Source organism: Sinocyclocheilus anshuiensis, unplaced genomic scaffold (genome assembly GCF_001515605.1).
Source record: "Sinocyclocheilus anshuiensis isolate Anshui unplaced genomic scaffold, SAMN03320099.WGS_v1.1 scaffold1838, whole genome shotgun sequence".
Classification (NCBI taxonomy): domain Eukaryota; kingdom Metazoa; phylum Chordata; class Actinopteri; order Cypriniformes; family Cyprinidae; genus Sinocyclocheilus; species Sinocyclocheilus anshuiensis.
The window spans coordinates 53,479-65,507 of NW_015546122.1; the positions used below are offsets into that span (position 1 = coordinate 53,479).

Consider the following 12,029-nt stretch of genomic DNA (forward strand, 5'->3'; position numbering starts at 1 on the left):
GCAACATAAACAAACCTGCAGCACACTGCTCTTTTCTCAATTAAAAAAAAAAAAAAAGGTCAGGTAGTGCGGTGCACCTTGCATTTTCAAACCTTAAAAGTGCGTTGTAGCATTTGGACCAATCAGACACACCATTTTTCATTAGATTTAACAAATCAATTATTCATTAGATTAACAAATAGTCACAGACCCCTCACCCAATAAACATACTGGGTGCCAGCATGTCTGGGAACGACACCAGGCCCCTGGTTACCATGGCAACCAGGACCCCTCAGCCAGATCAGATAAACTTTTACGACTTAAAAGAATGTAGAGAGAATCAACTCTTACTCAAGTCTCTCTAAAACAGACACATAATGCCCATAAAAATTGACTCTTCTCTAATTAATTAATAGGAAAACCTTTCTTTGAATGAACACACATATACTTCAGTTCATTGTGTATGTTGTTACTGTTCTTGTATATGGTCTTTTGTATTGTATACTGTTTTATGCATGCTTATGATAGAACCACTCATTCATGTAACCTTACATATACCATGTTTGGTCTCTATGAATTCGTCTTCGGATGATCTAGTTGATGGTTGTGTGGAGAGATCTTCAGAGCGGGTGTGGGGTGTTAGACTGGGAGACTGACAGTAAAACTCATTCAGGTCTTCAGCAAGTTGTTGATTGGCCTCAGTGCTGGGGGATGCTGTCTTGTAGTTGGTGATGTCTTTCAGGCCTTTCCACACTGATGCAGGCTCATTGGCAGAAAACTGGTGTTCTAGCTTTTTAGCGTAGTTCCTCTTGGCCACTCTAATCTCCTTATTCAGTGTGTTTCGGAGAGAAGGGAGGGTTGAACCAATGATTCACTCAGCCATCCGGACTACCCTCTGTAGTCTTCTGAGGTCAGATTTGGTAGCTAAGCTGAACGATGACGAAGTTTTGCTGTAAACCATGGCTTATCATTGTTGAATGTTAAATGAGTCCTGGTAGGGATGCACTTTAGCTCCCCTTTTGTATGCACGGGTGAGTGTATGTATGTTTGTTTGTTAGACTAGTTTGTGTTAGTGTTTAGTTAATAAAACTCTTGTGCACAAATTACACGAGTTTCCGATTCTGCCTTGCAAATTAATGTCCCTTTACAATTTTAATCCTCGCTACATGCTCTAATGCATTAATACTGTATGAAGGTATTTTCTCTGGCCACGAAAATATCCTTTCCTAGAGTTGATATGAACTTACACTGAATGTTCGCTGGACGAACAGATTAGTTGAGGGCAATTTAATTCTGCTAGTCACTACTGGCAGCTGAAATAAATAATTGTAATTAATCATAATTAATTGTAATTATTTATGCACATTTCCCTTGAGCTAATTTGCTACAGCGTTCTGTCTGATCGGGGCGTAATACAAACAGTGAAACAGTTGGAGTTCTGTTATCGCTAGAATATCACACTCTTATCAGCCATTCAGATTTGAGGACCAGAAAGAACAGTTGTATAAATATATATGACCAAACATTCAGGTGTGCAGTACAATGCAGGCCCCTTTTCTCGCACACAGTTGGGAAGGGGGGTGTTGTTTGACTGTTAATTCTAGTTTTGTATGTTCATTATGTTTGTTGATGCATATACGTTTACATTTAGTCATTCAGGGACACGAGTCAATCCACTTTTGTGAATGTATTTCATTTAATTTATTTGCAAACAGCAGCAAATGTGCAACTTTTTTTTTTTTTATATAAAGTTAAAAAATATTACATTTAGGTTTAAAATTATTCCATTAAGCATGGAACAATAAACATTGAATACCACACATTTATACTAAATGATTGCTTATGATCTACTGCAGATGAATTATGACAATGCTTACTTTATGGTCAGGTTTTTATATTGTAATACGTGTTAGATGCATTTTAGAGTGTATATTTTTTCCCCACTTTTCTGTTTGAATGAGCAGCTGTAAGAAGGACATTTTAAAATAAAGAGTCCTGCTGAATTGGTCAAAATTAAAAGTATTAACTATTAATTTATTTTCTTTATTATTGGTATTTCAGTTACTTAAACTGTAGCTTGCATTTAATTCAGTGTTTAAAATATACTGCCTGAAGCAGAAACATTTAAAAACCTAATGTACTTTTTGTATTCAAATTAATTTTGCTTGTAAATATCTCCTCATATCTCTTTATTACAGGAAAAACAAATTATTTCATTTCACCGCTAAAGTACTTTATGCGCTCCTAAATGTTTCAAATTAGCAGCACATGGAAATCCAAATAATGCAAAGACTTTGTTTATCTTCAAATACACAAGCCACACATTATGCTGTAAAAAAGGTTTATGAGAGTAGAACGAGCGCTGACAGGTTAATGTGAGCGGTTGAGGGAAGTGAAGGTGTTCAGGAAATCTGTTCAGTGTACAGTTTGTTTGAGGAATGATCCGCTGTGTTGCTGGCGAGGGCTTGCTGCGGTGAGTCTCCTCCTAAAAGCCCAGCGCTGCTGAAGTAAAACGGCACGTGAGAGATGCGCCCGTCAGACCAGCACTATAACAGACAGAGACTCAACAATCAGCTTCAGACTGCATCATACACGGTTTACACTGCAATCATTTTATCTCTATACATCTAACACAGCGTCAGGTCAGGTAGATGTGTCCTATTACCTACACTAATAGGACACAGAGTTACGTTGCCATTTCAGCTTCACTTCTGCTGCTCCTATTGTGTCACGCAGTGCTCAAAGCCCTCCTCCATCCACGGCTGCAGAGCATTATATGACTAGCAGACTCGTTCTTCTCGAATCATGTGACTCACCACAGTAAGCAGAGCGCCGTGCTGGAAGTGCGGATGGAACTGCATGAACCTAGGCTCTGCTCCAGCCTCTCCCATCACAAAACCACTACATAAGAGAAAGACACAATGGATTCTGGAAAGTCCTGACAACAGTAACGCTACTCAGTTTCCCAGCAGAGCTCACACAGAATCATACGCACCACGGCAGCAGCTCAAAGACGGGACTGGAGCGCGTTTTGAAGACTGCTATGACTGAAGGGTGATTAACCGCCTGTGAATCACCTGCGTGAAGAACAAATGATGAACCAAAGAAGAAAGGAATGCAAAAGAGCGGCTTTAAGGGATCAAGAGATTCTTCATAAGAAAACCTTTGCATCATTTATCATCATCTCTTAAGTGGTTTTGTTAAAATATTATAAACATTTGAAAAACGTTTGTCTGTTAACATGCAGAATTGTTCAGGAAAAAAAAAAAAAAAGAGAGGAGCCTGAAAAACTCATGTTGACATGGCAAGATGAACTCTGGTTGTAAAATTTCAGTTGGCATTTCTCAATTTATGATATTTGTAAAAAGTACTTTTTTCCTTTAAATACGTTTAGGTTTTTTTTATATATATAATTTAAATTGACCATATACTCAAATGTATTTTAAGTTGTAAGGGAAAAGTCATTACTGTCAGCTTAGTCCAGCAGATGTTGACCAATGTGCTGTACATAATATGTGTCCCTGGAGCACAAAAGCAGTCTTAAGTCGCTGGGGTATATTTGAAGCAATAGCCTAAAAAACATTGTATGGGTCAAAATTATAGATTTTTCTTTTATGCCAAAAATCATTAGGATATTAAGTAAAGGTCATGTTCCATGAAGATATTTTGTAAATTTCCTACCGTAAATATATCAAAACTTAATTTTTGATTAGTAATATGCATTGCTAAGAACTTCATTTGGACAACTTTAAAGGTGATTTTCTCAATATTAGGTTTTTTTGCACCCTCAGATTCCAGATTTTCAAATAGTTGTATCTCGACCAAATATTGTCCTATCATAACAAACCATACATCAATGGAAAGCGGATTTATTCAGATGACCCTTATGACTGGTTTTATGGCCCAGGGTCACATAGAATAATCATAATATCATAACATTTCGCATGAACACAGCACATCTTCAACATGTCCGTGCTTCTGTATTCCTGTTTTAAGTATTGATTCAGTTCAAAAATGCTTTGCCAAGAAGTCCAGCATTTCATTCATTTTCTAGCTACTAATTCTGCTGCCAGATTTTCATCTGACACACTCACCAGGGGAAAGAAAACCCGCTTCGTCCGCTGTGTTTTAACATTTTCTGCTACACAAACATTCACGTTTGCCTTGCTGCAGCCTAACATGCTACAGAGCTGTAAAGTGGCTAAAGATCTGAGAAATCTGTGTTTCTAGCGATGAGCCTGCTTCATCTAACACAGGCAGCTGGATGGTAGAGTGGGTCACGAGGGCTTTGTTTTACCTTTCAGAAGCACGGCGAGTCTTTCACCTCTCGGATCCCATGAAAGAGAGCACACCTCTCCCCCGACACTGAGAGAGAGAGAGAAGAGAAACTCAAGCAGTAAAAACCATTTCATTGGGTAAGTGTTTCAGTTGCTTAAATAACTTTCTACGCACCACATTACTCTGTAAACGCTCTCCTCAGGAATAAACATGTCACGAGGAAAGAGTGTAATTCACGTAAACCTGGAACACACTACACTACTTCTGCCCAGATTTACAGTCTGGAGAAACCGACTCTATTTGCTGAAAGTCAGAGCCAGTCTGCAGATTTGAGTCGACAAACATGTTTGATATCTTCAGCCGATTTTAGAACACATATTGTTTTCAACTTTAAAGTCTGATAGTGTTAGATCCTCAGTCGTAGTGTATGATGGCCAGGTTTCCTCTGTGAACATTGTCTAGCGTTTTAAAATCGCTAGACAACTTTTTTTTAAGTTGTGTAGCGTATTCCAGTCTTAAAGCGCTAGAGTATTCTTTATGTACACAGGCTAATGAGACACATGTAAAAAATGGCCGTCTTACGTGAGGTCTCCATCAGGTCCAGGGAAGGAGGTCTCAGAGAGATCAGCCACCACACTGGCGGCTTTAGAACCACCTGCAACACCAGACAACACTCTACTACATACTGTACCAGCCTGTTTGTGTATGAGGACACAATGGACTTAGTCAGGCTCCTGTATTAATCAAAGCTGTCAGCACTTCTAACCATGATCCATGTAAGCTCTGTAGGGAGTCACAAAGGCGTTTATAGTTTTGTGGCAGAGTTCAGCTCCAGCCAGCTCAAACACTCTCGCCTGGACGCTTCTAGTGAGTCTGAAGAGCTGCTTCAGGTGTGTTTCATTAGGGTTGGAGCTGAACTCTGCAGGACGGTTGGTGCATTCAAGTCATGACAAATAGATCATATTTACGAGTTGAAAGCACATGAACGCCACCACAAAGTCATTATTACGAGTGGGAAACTCAATTTTCTTTAAGCCCCGAGTTTCAGAGTTGGGGGCATGTCAGTGAGAAAACGTGTCTGATGCAATGGACACAGCCAAAGACTATAGATATGCAGTGACTGTGTTGACAGTAAATTAGTTGAAATTAATAAATTTTTTTTGTACAATAAAACTATTAAAGATCCTTATACAAAATATTTTATTATTGTATGATTACCATAGAATGATTCAGTTTACTACATCTTCATAAATTGAATAAAAACAGAAAAAAGCAAAAACACAATGATGCACATCCTTTATTCATCATTTTGTAGATGCAGAGTTTAAAAAAAATTGTTGAATTTTATGTAAAAATTGAAACCGCCATCTGGTTCCCACCAAAGTAGGGATGGGCGTTATCTTATCGTTTGCGATATACCGGTAAAAATTCTCCCCACGATAAGAATGAGTCTTCCCACGATAATAACGATAAAGTCTAGTTGTTGACATATTTCTGTGTGAGACAGACGTGAAATTAAGGAGGAGTTTAACTCTAAATGAGGAGCTCCTTCTACAGTCTGGAACTGATTAGGGCTGAACAGTGCGACAAACAAATCGGTCTGAATAAATGTACTACAGTAGCACGTGTGCGCTACAGTTTTGCATGTGTATGAGCCGGTTTACAAACCTGTTGTCCAACAAAGATATAATTTATTGACATGCATTTTCTCCAAATTAACTTAATATCATAGTCGAGTGTTTGAAATAACTTATTTTTGTTACCAGACGTGGTTTCATATTACAGAATGATAGTATTATATACAGTGATAAAGGCTATGTCGATTAGCATTGCATTATAAATATACTTTCCTTATAAAAAATACCCAAGATTGCTTGAAGAACACAGATAAACCATTTATTTTGTGCAATCGTATGTTTATTGTCTTAAAGTTTCATCAGTTAAAGCTTCTCTATGTCCGTTGTGCATTTTATTCAGCGATAACTGGATACCTTTGTCCATATTAGGGATTTCCTGGAGCGTCGTCAGTGCTATTACTCCTGCGATGCATATGTTTCTGTGCAAGAGCGCCCTCCGGCTTCCAGTATGAATTAAACAGTCATTACATTACGTGTGTAATCAGTAATGCTCACAACACCCTATTTTGGGTAAAAATAGGAAAGATAATACTTTTCTCTAAAGAAACCGGATTCCCTGAATTATCGTCATTGATATCGTTATCGCAATAAATACCAGAAATTATTGTGATATATTTTTAAGCCTGTATCGCCCATCCCTACACCAAAGTGACTTGAACACACCTGACCTTTTAATTACGACCTGTCAACTTGTAAATACGAACTTCCCAAAAGGACTTGAATGCACCACAAGTCTTCCTGGGAAGTTCGTATTTACGAGTTGGCAAGTCATAATTACGATATCAGTTGTGTTCAAGTCACTTTGGTCAGAGCAAGATGGCAAATTACCTTTTCCTTCTCTCTTAAGTTTTTTTTTTTTAACTCTTCATCTACAAAATAATGAATAAATAATGTGCATCAATGTGTTTTTGCTTTTTTCTGTTTTTAATTTATGAAAGTGCTGTAAACTGAATTGCTATATTCTAGCATTCTTGTACAACGCTATTGTATTTTGTAGATGGATTTTATAGGTAATAATCTTTTCATTCATTTCAACATGTTTTCTTGCTTACACGCCCTCAACTCGGAAACTCAGGGCTTAAAGAAAATTCAGAGTTAACTGCTCCTAATTATGACTTTGTGGTGGCGTTCACGTTTGTCTAACTCCTAAATACGATCAATCCGTCAAGACGTTTTGCTTTGGTTCTAGACCTTCTAATTAACTTTCATTGTGAATCAAATGGTTCTAAACTGAACAGAGAACCTATGAGTTATGAGTCAAAGTGAATCTTCATCTAGCCAAAGGTTCACCCCTTCAGAATCACAATAATAACTGACAAGCATGGTCTTCAGTAGACACAGGTAACCGGAGGACCGTATGTGTTGTTGTTCATACCTGTGAGATCGGAGAAGGTGAGCGCATATATGACCCTCTCTCCTTGCATACTCAACAGCAGACAGCCACCGTCAGGACTCCAGCAGGCCGACTGACACGATCACAGACACAAACACAGTTAAAACACGGGCAATGCAGTGTGCACATTGTGAATCACTTCCTTTAGCTATATGAAGGACAGTTTTCAGAAACATTGCTTGCAGGTGTGATAATTTTCATTTACACTTATTAATTTACACTTACAAATGAGGACAGGGTTTCTGCAGACATGAACAAGTAAAATGTAAGACTTTTTAAGACCTTTTCAATCACCTTATATGAAATTTAAGACCTAAACCTGTAATGGAAATACACATTTTATTACATACATATATGTAATATTTAATGTGTATAAATTAAAAAGAAAACAAAATATAATTGCTGTAATAAATGGTATTTATAACTATGATATATAGCGAACTTTTAATGTCAGCAGACAATATTCCATACAAAATATCTTCGCAAAATAACTGCATCACTGAGATTTTTGGTGGAGTAAACAATTTATTCTGAAGAAATATTTTCTGCACATTTAGATGTGTTTACACACTGTTTAATGCAGAACATGTATGAATTTAACGTGCAGTTACAAATGCATACATAATGTTTTGATAAACATTGAATACTGATATTTGAAATAATTTTAAAAATGAAAAGATACTTTAAACGTGAAATTAAAACCGCCAGTAGGTGGCAGCAAGTCACTGTTAATAAGTGAGTCATTGCGACTGAACCGAATCATTTAAACAGTTGAATCATTCAGGAATGAAACACCATCACGTTGCTCAAAGACGCAAAACAGCTCTGTGGCTTTGTTTGGAATTATTTTTGTTGGCGAAATAGTGCAAAACAGGCAATATGGTGTCTAAAACGTAAGTCGCTTAATAAAACTTCTAGTTTATTGAACTGTTATAAAAAATCTATATCACATTTGTATATGGTAATTTTTGGTGTTATTTAAATATATCATGTTATGAATAAACGAAACATTTTGAATTTTTACCTCAGTGTGTTTCTTCTGAGTTTATGTGTGCTGTCACGCTCATTTGTTCTGAAGTCTCGAGACAAACAGTGAGCTTCAGCGCGAGCTTGTATTCTGTATTCTGCTAACTTACTGCAACTCCCTCTGATGACGCAGTAACTTACCGCGGGAAGAAAACATCTTCGGTCTGTCCAATGATTGTAAAGTCATTTACCTTTATAAAGCCATTTTTCTATAAGTGTGCATTATCTTTTGAGTCAAATTCTTACATTTAATCAGTGAATTAGAATAATAAGACATTTGGGCTGTTACCAAGCAAATGAAATCAGTATCAACAAAATTCATCTTTGCAATCCAGACATAAGCTGCACCTGAAGTGGTGCACATTTAGATGTGTTTACACACTGTTTAATGCAGAACATGTATGAATTTAACGTGCAGTTACAAATGCATACATAATGTTTTGATAAACATTGAATACTGATATTTGAAATAATTTTAAAAATGAAAAGATACTTTAAACGTGAAATTAAAACCGCCAGTAGGTGGCAGTAAGTCACTGTTAAGCGAGTCATTGCGACTGAACCAAATCATTTAAACGGTTGATTCATTTGGGAACGAAACACCGTCATGTTGCTCAGAGACGCAAAACAGCGCTGTGGCTTTGTTTGGAATTATTTTTGTTGGCGAAATAGTGCAAAACAGGCAATATGGTGTCTAAAACGTAAGTCGCTTAATAAAACTTCTAGTTTATTGAACTGTTATAAAAAATCTATATCACATTTGTATATGGTAATTTTTGGTGTTATTTAAATATATCATGTTATGAATAAACGAAACATTTTGAATTTTTACCTCAGTGTGTTTCTTCTGAGTTTATGTGTGCTGTCACGCTCATTTGTTCTGAAGTCTCAAGACAAACAGAGTGAGCCTCAGCGCGAGCTTGTATTCTGTATTCTGCTAACTTACTGCAGTTCTCTCTGATGATGCAGTAACTTACCGCGGGGAAGAAAACATCTTCGGTCTGTCCAATGATTGTAAACAGTCATTAGGTCCGTCAGACTGAAGATATTTTAGCGGTAATGAGACCAAAAAGAATTAAGACACATCGAATCCGAATTTAAGACATTTTAAGACTTTTTAAGGACCCGCAGACACCCTGGAGGAATGCGACAAGCAATTCATCATAAAGAGGCAAATAAACACAGGAAGTGCTCGTAATATGAAGTTTCAGATATTGTTTAGAATAGTACAAGCTACAAATAGAGAAAGCACAGAGGAAGATTTTTTTCTTGGCTCCCGCTCTAAATCACAGGACAGGAAGGCCATTTTACACTAAAAACATATAAAGACAGTGTTAAATTCAAAGTTCTGGCATGAAACTCTAGATGGCGCAGTCCGATAGATCGAACTAAATTTTTACATAATTACATCATCACGTCACAGCTGATTGGTTCTCTCCTGTATCGATAGCCATTGAGCTCGCTGCTCAACATTCAAATATATGACTAGTGCTTGCTGTAGCAGTTTGCAGCATGCTTCAGAAACCCTCCACCTTCCCCAGCTCCACCTGTATAGATCTGCTACGAGGTGATTCATGTATGTTATATGGGGGTTATTTCATGTATGTTATATGTGCAGCAGCAGTGTTTCTTACATGCTCACAGCAGCATGTTGTGGCTGTATTGCAGCAGCAGCGTAGCAGATCTTTTCCAACAAGATCAAATACATTAACATTGTCACGTACATTACCATGCCAATCCCTCCGAGAGTTGTCACGACAGAACTATAATAGTGTCCACTCCAACAGACTAAACGTGCACTGCATATTTGTCATCTGCCACTTTAAATGGAGTCGCATGGATTCTGACTGGCTGTCAATGATTTTCTCACTCATCAACTGGAGTGATTTCAAGAAAATCATTCCCCCGGGTCGTTATCGTTACGAGTATGGTGTTAACTTCACAGTTCTAATAGAATTAGACTGATTATTAACACTTTAGTTATTGTTATTGGTGTGAACAGCCCTTTACACTCAGTTTCCGAAGTTTTCTTACCTGACAACTGCCTTTCAGACACGGCCATCTCTCACACGTCCACATGCGCGTCTCCCAAACCCTACAACACACACACACACACACACACAAACACACACACAGTCTGAAACGGAGAACCTAATGAATAGTATCTGCATATCAATCTTTAATCTATACTGAACAGTGAACACAATGAAATATTCAGTCCCACTTTATATTAAGTGGCCTGAACGAGTGGAGAGCTGTATGTCTGCACACTCGTGTTTTAAATGGATCACGTGACTGTACCTAAAAAGAGCCGATGGAGTAGCTGCCAGCAGTCGGCTGCCGTCTGGAGACCATGAGAGATACGTGACGCCGCCGCCACCCACCCGCTGCAGCGGCACAGCGCTCTCTGCTGCCACATCCCACACCTACAGCACAACACACACACACACACACACACACACACAAACACAAACACAGTCTCAAACAATAAAGCACTCCATTCCTAAACCACCGTTATGACATACGCCACAATTCACATTCTAATTCCACCATAAGACCCTTGTTTTCCTTCATAGCTAATGCTGTATATAGTCAGTGAGGTCGAGCAGTCCATGGCCACACTGACAACGGGAACTCAAAGTTGAATTTAATCCTGCATATAAACAGAAGAATATGAAACAAAGAAACAAAATGACTTCAAGCCTATTCACTCCAACTAAAGTTCAGCATGAAGTCTGTGGAAAAAAAAAAAACGTCTGCATTGACTGCCATTCATTCAAATGAAAATGTTTATCAAAACTGAATATTCATCTTGGTGAAAACAGCCCTGTACAGCTGCAATATGGATGCTTTTTTGGAAGTATGAACTTTGATATTTTTTTTCGGCAAGTACATAAAAAAACAAGCATTTTCACACATGGTCTCAGATCAATGAATAAATTGATTGAATTTAGTTATAAAATTTACCAAATTTAAAAGCGAAGACTTTGTTTCTGATCAAAAGTAGCAAAGCTCATCGCAATTACTGCATGGTAGGTGCTCTAAAAAAATAATGTTTAGTGACATTTTGTTCACAAATCAACAAAAAACAGCACAGACCGAGATCTAAAAATCAATATTGGTCCATCAAAAATAAGTAGTAGTTAAGTTAAATATTTGGGCCCGGTAGTTAAATTAAACCCTTAACTTGAATGTACCAGAGTTAGTTCCCTGTTTATTTCAAAGCATTAGTTGAGAGAGTGTTTTGTGGTTGACGTATATCCAAATGACCCCAAACACACTAGGTGAAGCTACAGTAAGGCCATTTACGCTTTAGATCTGGAAACAATCTAAACATTGTTTGGAAAATGCCAGTCTCTTTCTCTTTTTGCTCGCTCTGTTTCTGTATTAAGTTGACAGCTGTCACTGCTCCTACAGAGAATTACATAATTTCTCTGCGTCACACTCAAATATACAGTGGTGATGAGTACCAACTTCACATAGATCTGCTAAACAAATGTATGCATTTAAACTGAGCAGGAAGACTTGAGATTTGGCGCTTACCATCATGCCTGTGTCGACAGGAGACGCAGACACAAGCAGGGAGCCGGTGGGGGACCAAGCGATGGAGGTGATGGGAGAATGACCCGGATGAGACAAGACCTGCGCACAGCCAGACGACGGCCTGAGAGAGAGAGAGAGAGAGAGAGAGAGAGAGAGAGAGAGAGAGAGAGAGA

The 12,029-nt window shown here is 38.0% G+C and overlaps 1 protein-coding gene across 1 annotated transcript in view; it reads right to left on the reverse strand.

The window, feature by feature from the left end:
* Positions 1 to 2,141: 2,141 nt before the first annotated feature.
* The window catches only part of aaas (achalasia, adrenocortical insufficiency, alacrimia), a 17,673-nt gene continuing 7,785 nt past the window's right edge, over positions 2,142 to 12,029 (reverse strand). Inside the window, exons 9-17 of the mRNA XM_016502846.1 lie at positions 11,857 to 11,977; positions 10,615 to 10,739; positions 10,348 to 10,408; positions 7,270 to 7,360; positions 4,840 to 4,912; positions 4,277 to 4,344; positions 2,975 to 3,056; positions 2,796 to 2,880; positions 2,142 to 2,525 (exon numbers count right to left, since the gene is read on the reverse strand). Of these exons, the coding sequence (XP_016358332.1) occupies positions 2,382 to 2,525; positions 2,796 to 2,880; positions 2,975 to 3,056; positions 4,277 to 4,344; positions 4,840 to 4,912; positions 7,270 to 7,360; positions 10,348 to 10,408; positions 10,615 to 10,739; positions 11,857 to 11,977 (850 nt within the window). The 3' untranslated portion in view covers positions 2,142 to 2,381. The remainder of the gene's footprint in view (positions 2,526 to 2,795; positions 2,881 to 2,974; positions 3,057 to 4,276; positions 4,345 to 4,839; positions 4,913 to 7,269; positions 7,361 to 10,347; positions 10,409 to 10,614; positions 10,740 to 11,856; positions 11,978 to 12,029) is intronic.